The 19,468-nt window shown below is 53.2% G+C and overlaps 7 protein-coding genes across 7 annotated transcripts; 3 read left to right on the top strand and 4 right to left on the bottom strand.

Annotated features, from left to right (window-relative positions):
* Positions 1 to 652: 652 nt before the first annotated feature.
* On the top strand, positions 653 to 2,455 carry NCS57_00382100 (uncharacterized protein; the record flags this gene model as incomplete). The annotated part of the gene is made up of 1 exon (XM_053053801.1): positions 653 to 2,455. One exon carries the CDS (start codon positions 653 to 655, stop codon positions 2,453 to 2,455), a length of 1,803 nt encoding a protein of 600 aa, XP_052915961.1.
* A 482-nt stretch (positions 2,456 to 2,937) lies between these two features.
* Positions 2,938 to 5,093, bottom strand: NCS57_00382200 (uncharacterized protein; the record flags this gene model as incomplete). The annotated part of the gene is made up of 2 exons (XM_053053802.1): positions 2,938 to 2,982; positions 3,066 to 5,093. The coding sequence occupies 2 exons, from the start codon at positions 5,091 to 5,093 to the stop codon at positions 2,938 to 2,940; spliced, it is 2,073 nt and encodes a 690-aa protein (XP_052915962.1).
* Positions 5,094 to 5,692: 599 nt separating this feature from the next.
* On the top strand, positions 5,693 to 6,766 carry NCS57_00382300 (Holocytochrome c-type synthase; the record flags this gene model as incomplete). The annotated part of the gene is made up of 3 exons (XM_053053803.1): positions 5,693 to 5,785; positions 5,836 to 6,446; positions 6,499 to 6,766. 3 exons carry the CDS (start codon positions 5,693 to 5,695, stop codon positions 6,764 to 6,766), a joined length of 972 nt encoding a protein of 323 aa, XP_052915963.1.
* Positions 6,767 to 6,963: 197 nt separating this feature from the next.
* NCS57_00382400 (uncharacterized protein) lies at positions 6,964 to 7,581 on the bottom strand (the record flags this gene model as incomplete). The annotated part of the gene is made up of 2 exons (XM_053053804.1): positions 6,964 to 7,481; positions 7,536 to 7,581. 2 exons carry the CDS (start codon positions 7,579 to 7,581, stop codon positions 6,964 to 6,966), a joined length of 564 nt encoding a protein of 187 aa, XP_052915964.1.
* A 1,800-nt stretch (positions 7,582 to 9,381) lies between these two features.
* Positions 9,382 to 11,016, top strand: NCS57_00382500 (uncharacterized protein; the record flags this gene model as incomplete). The annotated part of the gene is made up of 1 exon (XM_053053805.1): positions 9,382 to 11,016. The coding sequence occupies one exon, from the start codon at positions 9,382 to 9,384 to the stop codon at positions 11,014 to 11,016; it is 1,635 nt and encodes a 544-aa protein (XP_052915965.1).
* A 633-nt stretch (positions 11,017 to 11,649) lies between these two features.
* On the bottom strand, positions 11,650 to 13,959 carry NCS57_00382600 (uncharacterized protein; the record flags this gene model as incomplete). The annotated part of the gene is made up of 2 exons (XM_053053806.1): positions 11,650 to 13,707; positions 13,741 to 13,959. The coding sequence occupies 2 exons, from the start codon at positions 13,957 to 13,959 to the stop codon at positions 11,650 to 11,652; spliced, it is 2,277 nt and encodes a 758-aa protein (XP_052915966.1).
* A 720-nt stretch (positions 13,960 to 14,679) lies between these two features.
* NCS57_00382700 (PAN2-PAN3 deadenylation complex catalytic subunit PAN2) lies at positions 14,680 to 18,689 on the bottom strand (the record flags this gene model as incomplete). The annotated part of the gene is made up of 11 exons (XM_053053807.1): positions 18,651 to 18,689; positions 18,414 to 18,521; positions 18,180 to 18,355; positions 18,005 to 18,131; positions 17,367 to 17,953; positions 16,898 to 17,317; positions 16,594 to 16,844; positions 16,301 to 16,545; positions 15,850 to 16,252; positions 15,590 to 15,803; positions 14,680 to 15,541 (listed from the first exon to the last, which is right to left on the bottom strand). Exons 1-11 carry the CDS (start codon positions 18,669 to 18,671, stop codon positions 14,680 to 14,682), a joined length of 3,414 nt encoding a protein of 1,137 aa, XP_052915967.1. The 5' UTR covers positions 18,672 to 18,689.
* Positions 18,690 to 19,468: the final 779 nt, after the last annotated feature.

Raw genomic sequence — 19,468 nt, forward strand, 5'->3', positions numbered from 1 at the left:
CGGCAACACTAGTTCATCTCGCGCCGTTTTGCTTGTTCATTTTGTCTGGGGCTTGGGCTTGTCTGGTCCCGTCTGGAATTGTTCCTTGACCCAAAAAAGTTGCTTCTCCTCTTCGCGGGAAGCTCAACTCTCCTCCCTTCTCCCTCACGCGCCCTCTCCCTCTCTTCTTCCTCATCCTTTACCCCCACGCGCATCGCATCGCATCGCATCGCATCGCATTGGATCCCCAGATCGCAAAAGTGATCGCCGGTCGTCTCCGCTCCTCCACTGCATTCGACCCTCACCGATTCTTCTCTCGGCCGATCCATTGACATCACTGCGACTTTCGGGTTATAAAGCAAACGCCGCTACATTTAGCTACAGCGACATTTCCTCTGCAGCTTCTAGTTCCTGCAAGGCTGTTCATCATTTGCCGAGAACAGCCCGTGATTCGGCTCCGATTCATCTCTCCCAATCCGATCACGCATTCATTCCTCTCTGCCTGCGCCGCCCTCAGCGCCCATGATAACAGGCACTCGGGTCGTCGGGTTAGCCAGGAGGAACATAACCACATATTCTCACAATAGCAGAGACGAAACAATCTCAAAAGAACCCGATTTAGTCATCTAGAGCGCTCAATCGAGAGCGAATTGCCTTTGCACCGCCAGCAATCATGCCTCACACACGGGACGTCGACAGCGCATCGTCGACAAGCGGCCAATCAAAACGGCCTCCCCTCAACCATCAGGAGAGCGACTCTCAGAGCGAGAGCAGCGGCGTCCACCATCAACATCAGCGCCGACATCACCACGTCCGCCATCACCAGCGACAGCACACCGTCGGCCACCTACACCACGCTCGCGCGCCCGCCGCCAAGAACGCTCCTAAACAGCCCAAGCTGAACCGTCGCCATACCTCCCCAGCCGACGAGAACCAGCAACAGATACAGCGAACCGCATCCTCGGGCAACAATTCCCACCGCCGAACTGCCAGCGACGCGAGACTATCGTCCCGCGAGTCCTCATCAGCCAATCTCACAAGGAATTCGTCGCAGGCCAAGCTCGGCAAAAGCTCGTCGCAAACCAAGCTCCTCAAGAGTCCTTCCCAATCAAGGATCGTCAAGAGCCCCTCCCACTCGAAGCTCAAGCGCAACCGCTCGCACACAGAGATTGGCAAGCGAAACCGTTCCGCGGAGCTGAAGCGCGCCTCAAGCACCACCATTGTCTACCAGACGCAGACCTCCGGTGGGAAGTCACAGGTCCACTTCGACTTGGGCAACGACGGCCAGGACGACGAATGGGTCGATGCCAGTGGGTCTAACTCGCCATACCTCTCCCGCAAGGGCTCCCTCAACAGCAGCAATCACTCTGTCCATCATCCCGACGACCACGCCGCGACCTCTCGACCGATCACCCCCGTCGATCCCGTCCCTTCAGCCCAGGCGGGCCACCAGGACCAGCCTGAGCAACCTCCCATGTCAAGCCCGGAGCGCATCACATCTCATCAGAAAGGCTACCTCACATCCCGCATCCTACAGCGCACTCCCTCACACGGAGCTCCGCCCCAGATGAGCGCGGATCTGGCGCAGGTTGCGCCCCAACACTTCGCCCCAGCCTCGGCTGAGGGCCGAGATTCGGGTACTCTTATGGGGAGTAACCAGGATGAGCTTACCTCTCGCTTCGTTGAGGCCGCAGGGTCCGGATTGACCAGTGAGGGATCTTTCTACCGGCCACCTCGGGGAGACTATCACCGCTTCGACGATACTCCTCAAAAACCTCGCTCCATTGCCAGCATCTCGGGAGATCGTGAGGCCCCTACCAGCGCGCCGCAACAGAAGGAAGAGGTCGACGACAGTGCATTAGCGCCCAAGTCCTCCCGACGGACAGCTGGTCCTCCCGCCCAGACGTCACGGACACAGCAGAAGCTGAATCTCCAGCGGGCTAGCTCTGTGATTGAGCCGGGACAGGCAGTCGGCGGAGTCGGAGGTGTGGTCGGCCACACGCCGCTGATTGGCGTCGGCGGACCCGGCTATGACGGGGCAAACAGCCGCGACCCCCGAGTCGGCAAGCTCCTGGAGCGCACCGGCATGGAGTACCTCGTCGTTCGTCGACATCAGAACCCGATTTCACGGTCCATCGATCGCCTAAACCGCCTCCCGGGCATGGACAAGTCGCTTCGTATTCCATCCGCCAGCCTCGGCTCCGCCAACGGAAAGCGATCCCTCGACCTCACCATGCGTCACCACACCCGCAACGTCAGTATGCCCGACGCTCGGAGACCCGTGACGCCTAAGCGGCCTAACTCGGTGCGGACGAACGGCGCGGCATCAAGCTATGATGGCGGTGATGACGACGGCAGGTTGACAGACCGGCTTAGCGGCTCGAGCTTGGTGGGCGGCGAGGAGGAGGACGGCACAGCAGCCTTGCTAAGGAATCTGTGGGAAAAGTCGATGGAGTTGAGTGCGAGCACAGATTAGGAACTCTGTGGTCCCATAGATTAGGAGTCTTGATATCAACCCAGAGGAGGAGCAAGGCGCTGGCGCAGAAGAGGAGCAGGTTGCCTGCAGAGGTCAAAGGTGCTCTGCTCGAGCACGTGTTTATACGTTTTGGGATACGAGGGCGTTACGGCGCGAGGGGGGTAATGGGAAACTGTACAACTACTGGGGAACACTTAGAGAAGGTATTTGGCCAAGACGACGTCATGTCTAGACGTCATGATACGAGTAAATTGTCTCGGTACTATTATCAATGCAAGCGAGGATTATATCCAAGTTTTCAAGGTTGAATATACATGAGAAGTGATTGTGTGTACGTCTAGGTGTCTCTATGCAGCTCTGAGCCTATGCCTCTGATACCTCTGGCGCCTCCAACAATGGATGCAAAGCCCACCATGCTTGATCCCATCCGTACGCCCACCGATGCCATGTGAATGGTTGTTTATAAAGATTATATTGTTACATTATACGTTGGGTGAGAGTTGATCGTACTTGACACATCGCTCAACCTGTAGAGAATTAGCATTTTGAAGCACCCATGAGAGCCCACATAGACAATGGGCTGAAGAGGAATGATAGGAGAACCACTTACATCTTCAATGCTGGCCTGCATAAACCTCCTCGCCTCAAGGCCCACCCACACCATCAGCATGGAGAAGTCACCATGCTTGACCATCTCTGTACCACTCTGGGCACTGAGCTGGCGCAGAATGGGTAGTGAACTGCTGAGTAGGTCAACGTCGGGGTTTAGGCTACGTCCAATGCCTTCGAGCAACAAGATGCTGATGACAACATTGACAAAGTCGCCCTCGAGACGGACGTGATGGTTCCGGACCATGCTAAGCACCTGCTGCAGAATGTCGCCGATCTTGACGTTGCCGAGGGCCAGGGTGCGGCTCTTGACGCCGAGGACGAGGTGCTGCATCTTGAGGGCAAACACTTCTTCGTCGAGAACAGCGTCAGGCTGCCGGCAGCGCTCGCACATAAGGTGGCCGGCCTTGTAGCCGTCAAACTCTGCCACAGCGCGGAAGAGGTCAAGGAAGTTGGTGCGGTTCACCGAGTTGAGCTCAGTCACTAGTCCCGTGTCGATAAAGATGAGTTGAGGTCGGAATCCCTCGGCGTCAATCTTGGCCAACTCTGCTTCCCATGCCGCTGGGTCCTTTCGGTGTCTATATGGTCGAAGACGCTCGAGCACTTGCTCGGTAACATCTTCCTGCTCATCAGGGTGCGCCTTGGTCATGGTTTTCCGCAGGCGCAAGTCCGGGTGAGCGGATTGGTAGAAGCGGACCATGATGTTGCCAGGATGCAAATCAGCGTGAACAAAGTTGTCGAGGAGCAGCATGCGAAGGAAAGCGTCGAGACCTTCGTCGGCAATATCATGTTGAAAGACGCCACCGCCATTCTCCATAAAGTCCGCCAGCGGAATGCCCTGAGCAAACTCTTCGATCAAGACATTGCGTGTTGTAAAGTCTGTGTATGGATAGGGGAACGAAGCCGTAGACCGTTCCTTGAAGTTCTTGCGGAACGTGGTCAGGTTTGCTGCCTCTATGCGTAGGTCAAGCTGGAGTTTCATCATTTCTCCAAACTGAGCAACCTCGTCTGGTAGCGAGAGCCATTCAATGGTCGGAATAATGTTAAGTGCAGAAGCAAAGAAGTGCATGATGCGGAGATCTCGTCGAACTGTCCTCTCAACATTCGGATGCAAGACCTTGACAGCAACATAAGATGAAGGTACTCTTTGCGGCGAGCTCTTGAGTACAGTGTCCACATTGCGCAACACGTTGTGCGCCAACGGGTGCAAGGGATCATCCTGAGCATCAATCTCATCCGGGCGAGCCAAGTCGGGCTTCAACTTGGCCTTGTAGACCTGTGCAATGGCTCCAACGCCAAGAGGCTTCTCGTGAAACTCGTCAAAGATGTCCTCAAAGGCACGGCCCCCAAACGCAGCCTCGACCGTCTTACGGGTGGCGTGCATCGAGTGAGCCGGGGCGTTGGAGTGAAGCTTGGACATGATCTCGCACATCTCTGTGGGGAAGATGTCTGTTCGTGAGGCTGCCCACTGCCCAAGCTTGATGAAGGCCGGACCAGCCAGCTCCATGGCATTGACCAAGAACCCATACCACCAGAGCGTGCCGCTGCGTTCATTATCTCGATCTCGTTGTCGTCTTCCAAACCAGATGGCCGGGACTGTGATGATGACAGGGACAAAGATGACGACAAGTTGGAGGAAGCGAATGCCGGTACAGACGGGCTCGACTATCAACAAGTCCAGCAGATATGTGATGCGCTTCACCAAGTGCGAGGCACCTCGAGACTCGGCAGGCACGCTCTTTTTAATCTCAGCCCGCGATACCTCGAGCATGCGCTTCTCTCCTGTATCGTCCCCGCTCCCATTTTCTTGTTGCGACAGTTGAACAAATGCCGCCGTTCCCAGCGCCGCTGCGCCACCAGACGCCCGCAAGGCTATTGTCCTCGTCCTACCGGCCGGCCATTGTATCGGTCGATATCGGCGGGCACCCTGGGAGACGAATCGACGGCTAAGGAGTGTAACGCTGAGGTTGGGACATGTTCGAAAGCCCGGACGGACGAAGAACCGGCATATGAAGGAGCCAGCCCTCATCTCGGAAAAGGAAGGAGGTGGTTATCGAAGTGTAGAGACGCGAACAATATCATGTTCTCATATCCGGAGGGGACGACATCCGAGGGGGTGAATAGCATGTGCCAATAGGTACAAAAATATCGCTGTAGGTATGATGCAAAGACTTATTTGCAAGGATGCCCGCAAAGACACACATGAACCGACTAAAGTGACGTCGGGGGAGTCGAGCTGACTCGAGTGACGTACCTTCTATTCCGATGGCGCTCGGGAATAAATCGGAAAAACACGTGCCTCATCCCGGCTGCAAGCTGGGAAGGTGCAAGGATGCAAGGATCTCGCGCGGATTCCCCCGGCGCCGGGACGGAAGTGGGAAGGCACGGTCTTTCTTGTCCTTGCCTTTTGCGCCTAGAATTTTTTAATGGGCGGCGATAACGCAAAACGTCAGGCAAATTTCCTGCTCGCCCATTTGTCCATTCTTTTCAACCATCTCCAAATCTTCATCCTCGTCATCATTGACAACCACTTCTTGCGACTCTTTGACTCTCTTGTCTCAGACCCTGAGGGACTTAATTCTTCACATTTATCATCACACCTGCCTTTCTACCTCACAATCTTTCACAATGGGTTGGTTTTGGGCAGACGCTGCTCCCGCGACCGTCCATGTCCCAATTGGACATCCGCCTGTCCCCGCGAACGCCGACAAGGCGCCTCCCGTATGCTCATATCCTCAGCCATTCTCCTTCCTTCGCTAATTCTCCTTCAGTCTGGTTGCCCCATGCACAAGAAGACTCTCGACAAACTCAACCCCGACGCCAAATGCCAGAAGCCCCAAGATGCCCCAGCTGCATCAGGCTGCCCCGTCCCTCATGCCGCCAAAACCGAGGAGAAGCCCAAGTCATTGATCTCCCAGCTCAACCCTCTCAACTACATGTTCCCCGATCTATCCCAGAAGCCCGCACCTAACCAGGCTTTTGCTCTACCGACAACACGAGATGAATCAACTATCCCCAAGGGCTCGGGCGACGGGAACTGGGAGTACCCCTCCCCTCAGCAAATGTACAATGCGCTCCTGCGCAAGGGATACACAGACACGGACATCACGGCCGTTGAAGGCATGGTTTCAGTGCACAACTTTCTGAACGAGGGCGCATGGCAGGAGATCATTGGTTGGGAGCAGCGATTCTCTAAGGGACTGTACAAGGGGTGGCAGCTTTGCAAGAGGGGCGAGGCTCATTTCGATGAGGAACTGGACCGACAGTGGGATGGCTCAGATGTTGAGCCTACCCTCGTCCGCTTCCAGGGCCGGCCCAAGGACCTGACTCCCAAGGCCACCATGATGCAGGTCCTGGGCTGGATTTACCCCTCCAAGTTTGGGTAAGTTGCTTTTCCCTGACAAATCACAGAATCTTGCCTAACAAACTTCAAGCACCGAGCCTCCTTTCGACCGACACGACTGGTATGTTTCCCGGGACATCAACGGCGAGAAGAAGGAGGTCCGATATGTCATCGATTACTACTCTGGTGAGCCCGAGGTCACAGGCGAGCCCGTCTTCTACCTGGATGTACGTCCTGCCATGACTCCTCAAGGCGCGGCCGAGCGCATTATCCGATGGAGCACGGATGTGTGGTGGAAGGCCATTGGTGGCGACAGGCGGGAGCAGGACCCCCAGCCCTGGTTCCGGGGTACTTCGTAACGGATGTCGATTTCAAGGCGCTTGGGTCACGACGGATGCATGTTTTGGCTAGGGACGCTTGTTGCATTTTTCTCCTCTCTGATTTTAACGGATGGGCTGTATTTCTATAATCATGACTGAATGTCACTTGTACGAGCCGCGAAGGGGGAAAACTATATCGCTTTTGTATTATACAGGATCATTGGGCTCGACAATGCCTAGTTCAGAGTAACGGCCAAATTGTTTACCTGGTCCAGCAGAGCCTGGTCCTCTCCAGCCGCGTTCTTGAGCACTTTTCCAAGCTGATGCTCCACCGTCATGCCGGGGACGTCGGACACGATGCCCTGAGCCTGTTGAATGCGTGCCATCTGAAACTGGAGGAAGAACTTGGGGACCTTGACGGCGAGGTTTCCCCCGACGGACCTGATGCCAGCTTCAGTTGCGAGGTAGACGTTGAGCTCGTTTTGGAACACTAGCAAGTCGTTGTTGGCCAGCGGCGTAGTCGTTGCGAATCGGTCGAGAGCGAAGGCGAGAGGCGTCTGGCCCGAGGTGGCAAAGTTGATGGAGGAGAAAGTGACGCCGCCGGAGGAGACATCCGGGACGCCGTCGATGGTTGTCTGAGAGGTGTCGCATGTAACGGTGCTAGCGAGAGAGGCGGCCAGTCCAGAGGTCTCTTCGGGGAGGGCTTGGGAGCCAACTATGAAGCAAGCATTCTGGCGCTTGGCGAGTTGAAGTGCTAAGAGTTGTGAGCTGGGTCGGACTATCAACGAAGCATCCAGGGGGGGTATACCTGCGAGCGCAGTGCCGGCGAGGAGGATGAGAGCTGGGAAATACATTTCAACGAGAGTTGTAATGAATTGCGAGTCGAGATAAAGACTGAGGGGGAGGAGTAGAGAGAGAGAATGAAAGCAAATAAAAGATTAAACAAAAAGTGTTCTCCAGAGAACTCAAAGAATGGAACAGATGAGGCTTGCTACAACATTTCCATCCAGAGGGCATCTACAAGCCCTTTTTATAAACACCCATTTACTCCATCTCAAAAGCCAAGGCCCATTGAAACCCGAGTTTGATACCAAGCGCTAGAAGTTGTTTTTACCGAGATGTATTCTCATCTTGGGCTAGCTTTGATGCCATTCCCGACAAGGTTCGTCTCACCACCGAGCTTGACGAGTCTCCTTGAGACATGGGACGCACCAGGAGCGGCGCGTGCAACGTCGTTAGGGAAGGCGTCACTTATGGGAAGGATGGAAACCACCATACTAGGCACAGAATGTCTTAGAGTGGAAAATTATAGTTATGTGCAGTCACTGAGTTTATGCGAATGGAGTTCAGACGAGGCAGTCGGGGGGGCTCTCACCGTCTTTGGCCAGCCTTCCTCTTGCAGCGCCCCAATTGAAGCCTTAACCCTCATTCCCACAATCCCAAGATCGTTTTAGCGTCTCACATTTTCCGAACTCGATAGATTCATGATCATCCCCTCCCGGATGGTATACACACGGGACGAATTGCGGCGTGAAGACGCCCATGATTAAGTTTTCGTTCATGAAGGTCCTGCCAGTGTTCCTTACCATGCTCTAGAGGGTCGACAGAGCCAGCCGTCAATTCCATACTATGCTAACCCGAGTTTTGGCAATGCCTTCAAATGGCCCTAGGCATCCGGCAAGAGCGGCAATACTCAAAGCCATGGCCTAGGTGAAGGTTAGAACCAACACTTACCTCCCCAGTGTCAATATTATGTAAGAGCCCTCCAAGTTTCTACTATTAAGCAATACACACAACTTCAATCGTGATAATCTGGAGTACTTCAGGGTACCTGTTAGGCTGTGGGCATTGTTGTTGTCGAGGTTGTCACTATACGAGCATGAACTCTCTCCATTCTAGGTATGCCATAGCCATGAACTTGACAGATCCCCACTAGCTCAACTTAGTAGCGCTCTTCGTCCCAAAGGTCATCCCCTCGGCAAGTTTGTTGCAGGAGGGTTTCAAGGATCCCCAGCCTTTTGCAGCTGGACATCTGAAACTTCGGCCATACTACCACGCAGTCGCTCAGTTGACAGCATTAACAAAGCCCCCATATAAGTGGCTCAGCAGCCATATCCGACCCTCGTTTCCCGTTTGAGCTAAACCCCGATGGCATTTCCTGGTTTCCTTTGTCTGAGGGTTGCTTCAGGTTGGTGGTCTACTTTCCCGATTAGGCAACGAATCTGTAACAGACGAGTCGAGTCGAGATCTGAGCGCCAATTGAGACGTTCGGTTACCAGGATGACACATGAATCTCTTGGATCTTTGTTCTTTCAGGGAAAATCCCTGTATCTCTTTCCAGATTTATGAATATTTAGCTTTTTTCCCCTTTTGAATCATCCAGACTGTTTTTGTTGTTTTGCTCTTACATTCAAGTACATGCAGCCAGGTGCTGTGAGAGCCCGGATCAACGTAGCTCCATTCGACCAATCAGCGTCCGCAACCCTCCCGTGGTCCCTGGAACTTTTTTTCCCTTCAGCCAATCTAGTCTAGACTCTATCTAGCAGTCGCAGGGGAAATCAAGCCCTTTCATTCCTTCTCCTTGAAGCGACATCACCAATTCACGGCGCTTTCTGCGTCGCAAAAGACCACCCACGACAGCGAGCCTGTTCGCCATGTCCCCAGAGGTATCGTCAGCCTCTTCTAGCGACCTCACGCGCCTACACATCTCTCCTCTCGATCCCGACCTGCTCAAGATCGTCCTGCCAGCTTCGGTCGCTTCTCAGGCGCGCAACGTCTCCTACCATAGTATCGAGACTTTCCCCGAGCGCCGCTACGGTTTTGTCGAGCTGCCCGCCATGGAAGCTGAAAAGATCAAGAAGAAGCTCAATGGCGCCGTTCTCAAGGGCACCAAGCTGAAGATTGAAAAGGCCCGTCCTGAAGAGAGAGTTGAACCTACAGGCGAGCTCGACAAGGAGGATGAGAAGAAGAGAAAGAAAAAGTCAAAGGACTCGACAGATGGATCGAGGAAGCGGAAGCGCGACCGAGACGTTGTCGACGGCGTCACCCTGACCGACCGCAAGGTTAAGCGAGGCTGGACAGAACCGGCAGACCAGCGGAGGAAGAAGAGCAAGAAGGACAAGGAGAAGGAGAAGGACGGCAAGCACACGGAGAAGAAGAAGCGGCAAAAGTCAAAGTACACGGAGCAGGAGGAGTGCCTGCTCAAGACAAAGGTGCCGCCCAACGCCGTCGCCAACATCTCGGAGGACAGCCAGCCCCGGAAGCGCAAGAAGAAGGGCAAGTCGCGCGAGGTGACGGTCCACGAGTTTGAAAAGACGACAAAGTTCCCGAGCTTCTTGAAGAACTCTGTGCCCGAGGACGCGCCCAAGACGGCTGTCGAGTACGTCGAGGGCAAGGGCTGGGTGGATGAGGATGGCGAGGTGGTCGAGACTGTCAAGACAAAGAAGGTTGCCAAATCTACGCCCAAGAAGTCGAAGAAGGTCACGCCTCCTCCGGTGGAAGAGTCGGACGACGACAGCACGAGTGACAGCGGCACTAGCAGTAGTGGTTCGTCCTCGGATGAAGACGAGGAAGAGGAAAAGGTACAGAAGCCCAAGGCAGCGCCACAAAAGGACCAAGATTCTTCCTCCGAAGACTCTTCCTCTGACGATGATGACGACGACTCACCTCAGCAACCTGAACACGCAACACCTCTCTCAGCCATCAAAGCCGACGCCTCAAGACCCATGTCCTCAAGTTCCTCGAGAAGCCTCACCATCAAGATACCCCCTCCCATCACCCCCTCTGCCACAAAGGTCCACCCCCTCGAGGCCCTCTACAAACGTTCCAAGCCCGATGGCGAAACCACCGAGACTCCTGCTAAAGAGCCTCAACCGTTCAGCTTCTTTGGTGGCGGCGGCGACGATGATGATATTGAGGAGGAGCAACACGTCGAACGCACACCTGCCCCCATGACCCCCTTCACCCGTCAAGACATCGAGTGGCGCAACGTTAGAAGCGCAGCGCCCACACCAGATACGGCGCACCCCTCTCGCATGCGCAACTTCTGGGCCGACGAGCAGGACGAGGACGCCGACATGGCAGATGCCCTGCGTGAAGCAGAGCAGGAGCACGATGAGGATGACGATGAGCAAGAGACGGCGGCCCCTGCGCCAGGCTCGAGCGACTTCCAGGCTTGGTTCTGGGATAACAGACGCGACCTGAACCGGTCTTGGATGAAGCGGCGCAAGACGGCTGCCAAGGAGAAGAGGCATCGGGAGAACAAGGCGAGGGCCAACAAGGCCGTTTAGAATATGTAATCAACGATAATTCAATACGATGACAAGATATTCCCTGCTTATACTGTCCATCATGGATTCTGTTGTCGTCAGGATTTGCGTGGCCTACCCTACACGCGACTCTTTACACTGAGGTGTGCAAGAACTTGTTCATTTTTAGAGTGACAGACATACTACTTGGCCTCGATTGTAAGTAAGTCCTTTTAATTTAGTTACAGGTTTCTAGACTGTGTTGCCTGTTGATTGTCGCGCTGAACATGATGGTCAAAATTCGACATGGGAGAAGGAAGCTCACGAGGGTCAAACATGACAAAGACGATTACAACATCCAATGTGAACCACAAAATTAACGAAGCTTGACTGGAGCCGCGTACTTCCTAATTCGAAAGAGTCGGACATTGGCTAAGCAAAATATAATTTTCAACTCTTCAACCCGATTCTTCACTTCTGGCTGTTGTATCAAGGCAATGACAGCGATGAAATGGGCGCTTGGTATAGGTCCCTGAAGTCGCATGTTCGCCGACATGCTGCACAATGTTTGATAATTACAAGGTCTATTGTCTATTCAAGGCTCGAGATTAGGGTTTTAGGTATCTCAGACTTTCCATAAAACAGGAAGCTTCCTCGCCCAATGACCATCGTGTATCACGCTGGGGAACCTGCTCGGCTTGGTGTCAGGAAATCGTCTTCACAAACATGCGGCCGGTTATCCTCCGAGCAAGTGTTCTTCCTCTGGCGATGGACGTTAAGTCTGGCCCCCGTCAAGGCCTCGTATATCCCTGTTTTATCCGGCCTCGGTGGCTCCGGCGTGTTCTTGATCACAATGCTGTCCCTTGACCGTGGCGCACTGCTTGCCAGGGTTTCTCCCTCTGTGACTGCGCCATGGGCCTCACTTGACTTGCGAGAATGATGTCGGTGAAAAAACCTGTGACTTCCTTGCCTGATTCTCTCCATTAAGCTGGGCCGCGTTCTACCGTGAACTTCTGTTGTCTCGTTTGTGATGCCAGCTACCTGAGTGCTGCGGCGCCTCTCGGAGTCTAACCCCAGCGAAGCGCTGAGCCTCTTTTCTGCAGCCAGAGTTGTTGTCAGCCTGGACGTATCGGCGCCTCCACAGTCTGACTTGGAATAGAAGGGGTTCTCGGCAAACAGAGAGCGGTCTGTATTGCCTGGTTTCAGGGGTAGGTCCTGAGATCCCGAGGAACTGGTCGATTCATTGCCGCAGTGTGCATCAACGCCCCGGCGGTACAAAGTGGACGACGTATGCTTATTCAAGTCTTCAATGTCAGTAGGTGGGCTTTGCCAGTCGCTGGTGCAGTGGCGGGACAAGAGCTTGGGGAACGACGTGATGACTGTGCCGTCGCTTATCCGTTGATGCTTCTCGAAACTTTTGTTGCACACAATGTCTGCTAGGATCTCGGCTGTGCTCCTTGAAGTGATATAATGTCGCAAGACAAAGTCGCTGTTGGCCGCTGCAGGATGGCTCTGCCGACGATCTTCCAAGGACGAAGGTAAGGGACCGTGAGTCGGGGAGAAGCAGTCTGACGCGGCTCGACCATGGCTTCCTGGGGCTTCATCGTAATTTGGAGGATAGTTCTGGGCCCAAGTAATCTCGGCAACACTCTGACGCGAGACTACTGTGGCTGTGGTGTCTGTATCCGCCCCTCGAGTCTTGGTGTGAACTTTCATGTCTGTCGAGTTGATGCTCGTGTAGGCTGTCTTGGGTAGACTAATGGTTGTGGCAGGATCTGCTAATGTTCCCGACTGAGGTATGAAGGCGTTCGAAGACTCGTCAAGAGTTGGGAGGGATCGACTTCTAGCCGAACCTTTGGTACTTTTCCTTTCCGTCTCAACCATTGATTTTCTCTTCCCACCTTCTTCCAACACAATCCTCAAAATGTCGCGGATATCCTCGTCACCCACTAGGTATAGCCCGTTCGCCGCGGGGATATGCTTCCCTTTGCCATCGATGAAGTGGAGGTGCTCCCTCAAGTGTCGAATCATTTGAAGCCTATCGCTTACTTTCCTGACAATGTCTTGACTGACCTCGGGACCGATATTCATCATGTCGCTAGAGCTCCGCTCAGCTCTGTGGGAAAGGCGTGGTCTGTTGTGTAGAATAAACGAAGTTCTGTCTTCTGCATCTTGAGAACCGCGGAATGTTGAGCTAATGGATCGTGTATCAAAGACGCCGTGGACTTTGCATTCGGACTCGCGGGATGCTTCCGGAGTTCCAAATGTGCTAATTGACTCGGTATCAAAGTCTCTCAGTTGTGGGGTGTCACTGCCTGTAGTTGCAGCCTTGGATGCTTCGTATGGAAGCCGATTCGGTATGGCACCCAAGTTGTAGAGCTTTGCTTCGGGGATTGATCTGAGATGCCTCTTTGTCAGGGCATGTGGAGGACGGCCGGGGCTCTCATGAATTGCAGAGTCGACATCTGGGGCTCTCTTGTCTGACTTTGGCTGTTGGGGCGTATCGTCATCTTCGTCGCACAAACTGACGTTTGACCTACGAGCAACTGTAGCAGTAATGGATGACTCTTCTGTGGTTTCATCCGGACTATCCTGATCTGGTTGCGCATCTTCCGGGCCAGGCGTGAGAGGAAGAGAGTTACCCGCCGTCGTAGGTTCTTCCGAAACTTCCAACGTCAATCCCCCCACTGCTTGAACTTTCGGGGACTTGGAGGGCACTTCCGCACTGGCCTTCTAGACCATGGCATTTCCACTTCCATCGCTCACGAGGCCAGAATAAAGTGCTTCTTTGGGGGCAGGTTCGATCTTGACCTCGTTGTGGCCTTGCTTCTTGGTCAGAGTGGCTCCATGACCAGCAATGCCGTGCGATGAACCTCCGGCATCAAGGGTTTCGGGGTAAAGAATGATCTCGGTCTGAGGGGGAGGCGAGAAGATGTGGGGGAACTTGGGAAGACAACGGGCCGCATCGTCGTCGTTGGCGTCCATGTTGTCGAGGCAAGTATTCAGATATACTGCTTGTAGGTGTATTCTCGGCAAATGCTGGTGTGTAGGTGAAAAAGGGAATTACGTCGGCATGATAACGGGATAGGGCGGACAAAGAGGGAGGAGAGTGTGCTATATGAAGTGATTGAACACGATGGGAGAAGGAGATGGAATGGGCAGAGAGAGCACCGTTCAACGAAGAAGCTAATTGTCGGCGTCCAGGCTGGGAAGGTGCATAAACAGTCTTTCCTTCTTCATTCCGAGACGATGGAACTGCTCGGGAAGGAACATGCCCCAGGTTGCCAGGTTGCCCAAATTTTGGAGTGTTGAGATGGGCTCTGTCAGCCTCGCCTACACGCATCATATTTATCTCGTAATGAGCACCATAGGGTTGGGCCATTACAAGGCATTTGGAAAACTTGACTTTGTTTTGTCATGCGCCAGTATATAGCTCCTCGAAGCCAGAGACAACGCTATCCACGCTGATGTAACATCCAAAGATTTGTGATATTATTTCTCATTTTTATCTCTGATTTAGCTCATAGTTAGACTATTAAGTGAATACTCCTTATGGGCTTAACTGAGCGCAGCCGTCCTGGTGTTCCAAGTCTTTTGACAACCGCGTGCCAGCTCCAAGATGAGACGCCCACACCTTCAATATGCGAAAAACCAATCACGATCATCCGCCTCATCACTCCCTGGGATCCTCCCACCATCCACCTCCTACGGTAGTGGTGATCCCTTCCCAGGGGTCCAGCTCGAGCCGCCCCCAAACGCTGATCCGGGTGTCTGGACCGGGATCCCAATGTTTCTCACTGGCGTCACCGGCTCTGTAGTGTCGGCAGGCAGAGGCGGCGGTGTATCCGACCTCGGCACGTGCGAATCATCCTTGCGAGGCGGCTTGAAGTTCACATCTCGACCCGCACGGTAAATGTCTTGCAGCATAGTCTCGAGAATCCCGGCATCCTGGAACTCGAGATATTTCTTATACAGCTTGAGGGCCGTCCGGGAATCCTCGATCGAGTCGTGCGTCTCCATCTGGATGTCTTCTTTCAAAAGGTACCACGCCAGGAACGCCAATGACAACTTTCTCAGGCGGGACTTGAGGAAAAACAGGTCGATAGTGTCGATAATCTGTGATTTGGGGATATGAATGTTGATAACTCGGAAATCCTGCTTCAGACCGTGACCCAGGAATTTGCATCCAAGGTTGAGAAGAATCCACATCTTCTTGTATGCCATCTTCAGGGGTAAAAGGCTGTGCTTTGAAACTCGAGGATCCAGATCCTGTTCGGTAATTCCAGAGTATGACGTGAGATAGTCGACGATTGGTTCCCTGATAGAGATGTAGTCGTCGATGAAAGGTGTGCCCTCATCTTCACCCTGTCCGCGCACAACTGACGCTCGAGCGAGAGCATACACAATGGGTCGAATGGTCTCTCTCTCACCATCCGAGTTCATTTCGATCTCTGGCTGTCGCACTGCAACAAACTCGGTGTCGAGGGCAATAATGGTTTCGGGTCCAGGTGCTTCAGTTTCGGGATTGAGGACCTGATACGTCTTTGACTCCGGATCCGTAGTAGGGCTTTTGCCTGTTAGTACCGTAGCTTGAAAATGAGTAGGCGAGTCGTACCTGAAATCTTGATATAGTATCGATGTGTCAATGTTCTTCTTCCACGACATGTCGATCTTATTGTTGGCCTCCTTCACTTGGTATGCAACCACAGAGGGGACCTTCCAGGACGTATTGAAAGTGAGGGCTTCTTCCGTGCTGACAGATCTCACCAAAAAGTCATTGAAGAGATGCCATTGACTCTCGCCAGGTGCCTCGGTTTCCGCGTGTGCAACTGCATTTGATCAGTCATGAGATTTGATGCAGCTCAGGGGACTTACCATTGACCATCGAGACCAAGTGAGACTTTTGCGTCTGGCCGCTCTCGATGTTGATGGCCATGCCAATCAGCGAATACACCATGATGTTGTGCATGCCTCGTTGCAGATGGAGCTTCAAGTCCTCCCCTTCATAGCAAAAGAATTGGCCATGCTCAACGATGATTCCAATCTCCTCAGGAAGCCAACCGGGAGTCGACCAAAGGATCCGATGGTCAGAATTGGTGATGGCTGTGTTGAGCATGAGCACGGCTGGGATACTGTGGATGCTCTTTCTAGTCGCTATCGTCTGGTATCGTTGACACCGACTGCACCATCCTTTGGAGGTTGTCTCCCTCTCGACGCTATTCTTGAGGACCTGGGAAAAAGTGGTTCGCGGCATCTTTGCGCCCCGACTTCCAGGTTTCTGATCCAATGTCAGTTGGCATGGCTCACGGTCACCCGCAGCACTCACGTTTGATGGATAGAGTAGATCGTTGACATAGGTCGACCCAGGACGCGTGTACTCGCTTCGGCAGTTCATACACTTGATCGAACTGGTTGCCGATGTCGCTAGCACTTGATCCATGGCAGAAGATGCTGGATTGATAGACTTGTGGTCGTGAACAATCTTATCCAAGAGGAACCGGGTCAGGCCCTGCAACATGACGTTCAAAGATGAGCCATGAGGGTCCTCCTCAAGAAGTCCAAGCGGTCCAGCTAGACAGGTCAGTGGCCAATTTCACTTATGTGCATAAGAAAGCATACCTTGCGGGTGACTGCTGAGCGTCTTGAGCAAGTTTGTTGCTTGGCAGATAGATCCCTCGGCTTTTTGAAGCATATCAAAAAGGAAGCCGAGTTCGCACAAAAGACAAATCTCGCTAACGCATGCGGTGGCAGCGTGTTGGAGGGCGAGATTTCGGATGATGGGAGTAAAGTGCATAATCTGAAGGAGGGAATTGGCGTACGAGTTTGAAATGTGAATCTCGAGTCCAGAATGCCGGGTTTTATTATAGAATCTGCGTCCGGTAAGCAGAGCTCATGAATAGCAATCGCTCGAGGGGGAACCAACCCAAAATCAAAGTCATCGACACCAAACTTGCTGTATTTGATCTCAACATTGCGATACATGACCGGCACCTCCGACTTCTTGCTCTCAATTTCCAATTCGGTAAAGGGACCAGCAAGTTCGTCCGCTCTGTCGTCCGAGGTCGCAGCCTGCGATGTAGCGAGCTCGCGGGCCTTCTCGCTGAGGAACTTGGGAGCTTTGAGCCCGGAGCTGCCGGCCTTGTTGACATTACGAGTATCCTCGGCCTGGTTTCGTCGAAGCCCTCGAGTGTTGCGGCCGTACAATCCAAATTCAGTCGCCTTGAGTCCGGAGAGAAACTGGGCGTCGAACTTGACGGGAGGCGCACCTACATCGCAAGGTATGTCTGGCCAAGCAGATGCAAGGGTGTCTCGATAATATGGTAACCCAATAGTGTTAAATGGCCTGCTTCAGTCAGCATGAGAGCAATTCCATATTGGTCGGGATAACTTGCGTCTCTGATGTCCATTCGATACTGGGCACATGCTCCTCAGGGGTTGCGAAATCAATAGGAGTAGGTAAATCAACAAAGTGAAGCTTGGTAGGCGACCCCCAAAGATGAACATAGCACTCGACATCAGTCAAGGCCATCGACTCGCCAGATGGCGCGATCTCGAACATGCTAAGATACGAGAGCACATTGGCCTGGCGAACGTTGCTCGTGTTAGGATTCATCAGGTCCACCACATGGATCTGGCCGCCCTGAGAGACGACTATGCTTGTTGTCAGCATCCTAGGATGCATGCGCACATATGCAGCGCCGGCAGGGAAGGGAATAGGGGGCATCGATGTCATCTTTTTGATGTCAAAGACGTTGAGGAAGGGGTCGAGCATCAGATTCTGTCCTTGGCGGAGAGAGTATCCGCAGGTGACGACAAAGTCATGCTGGGCGTCCATGTCGTTAATCAAGGCCGAGTGGGCATTCCAAGTCTTGACAACTGCGAATGTGACAGGATCGAGAAGGTTGACGGAACCATTGTTTGTTGCGGCGCAAATGTAGCGGCCGCGCCTCATGATAGTATATTGGTGTTCAGTTGGAACCTGCAAGTCATGTTAGACCGACGCATTAAATCGGAACGGATCACGACTGACTTGTTTGACGACATCACCCTTAATGAGGTCAATAACAAGCATTGTATCTTGTAAGCCAGCGACAATGATTTCTGCAGTTCCCTTTGACGTAAAACTCATACATCGTAAATCATCCATATCATCATGTCTGCTCGTCGTTAGAAGCCTCGCCATTCGGGATCTCGGGGTTCCTTACTTGATATGCCACATTGGTACCCCCCTCCTCATCGCCATATGCACATCCTTGGCTCCCAGAGCCACAACACCTTTCTCGTTAACCAGTATTTGGCGAACAGGGCCATCGGCGGACGCGTGCGCTTTGAAGGAGGTATATCGCTGAAGCTCAGTGCCATAGAAAGAAGTAACCCGGCCCTAGGATCATGTAAGCGCCGTTCCGGGCAACATTGTATTTTCGATTGGCGCAACATACATAGTCGTTGCCAGTCCAGAGGAGCTCTTGCGACGTATCAAATGTCATAGTCGTAACAGGAGTGGGAAGCGCGTGCACGCCCGGAGGCGGAAACTGGATCCGGGCGACCTAGGAAGAGCCAGACCGTCAGCATGTGTATTGGAAATGTATATACTATCGCGACCTCGAAAACAAGCGAGAAAGGACGGCTTGTCTCTGCGATCCGAGGCTGGGCGCATCACCATTGGGCAGACATACCTCATCCCAATCACCGTCCATTGTGGCAGAATATCCACATTCTCCAAAAGCGCATAGCTTTAAGGAAGCGCGCTGGGTCGATTACCAGGCTGGAAAAGACCTAGACGACAGCTTGGGCCCGGAATAGAGAGAATAGAGGCGAAATGCGCGGCTGATCGGGCGGAATATCGATGTTTACGAAGAGCAGAAGTGGGATGCTGAGCTTGGAAGCGGTTCAAGGTGAGCTTGGGTCCAGCCGATGTTCTCCCGGCGGGCAATCCTCAAGGTCCTTGTATACTTGATTGGCAGGGCAACAGTGAGAGCAATGCACAGCTAACGTAAAATTCAATTGACTTTTAACATGCGAGAGTGAAGATATTTTGCAATCAAGCTTTTGAGGTATACTCGGCTCAAATTGTGCTTGCTTGCCTGGGCAGCTGGGATCAGCCACTGCAGTTACACAGGGAGGTACTTTGATGGCGGGGTGGAATTGACGCTTGCGGGGGACACCAAGGACGGGACGACTGGAGCGCGGGAAGAGGCAAACCCTGGTCTGTTTATGAACTCCGCATCCATAGAGATATTCGTGATAATGTTTCTTCTTCGTGGTGCACATCACTGAAACGGCTGTTTGTACTTTCTAGTACCGAAACGCCAGCTTCCATGTGTTGGAAGACTGAAAGGGCTGCCAATATCATCCCAACTCGACATATACAGCTTATTATCATGCCTGCATTTCACATTTGCATATCTACGAATACCCATCGTCTTACTCTTGACGCGACGCAGAGATGGTTCTCGCATTCGAATGGATGCGCGTCGACTGGGATCTCTCGTAC

Source organism: Fusarium keratoplasticum, chromosome 3, assembly GCF_025433545.1.
Source record: "Fusarium keratoplasticum isolate Fu6.1 chromosome 3, whole genome shotgun sequence".
NCBI classification, from domain to species: Eukaryota; Fungi; Ascomycota; class Sordariomycetes; order Hypocreales; family Nectriaceae; genus Fusarium; species Fusarium keratoplasticum.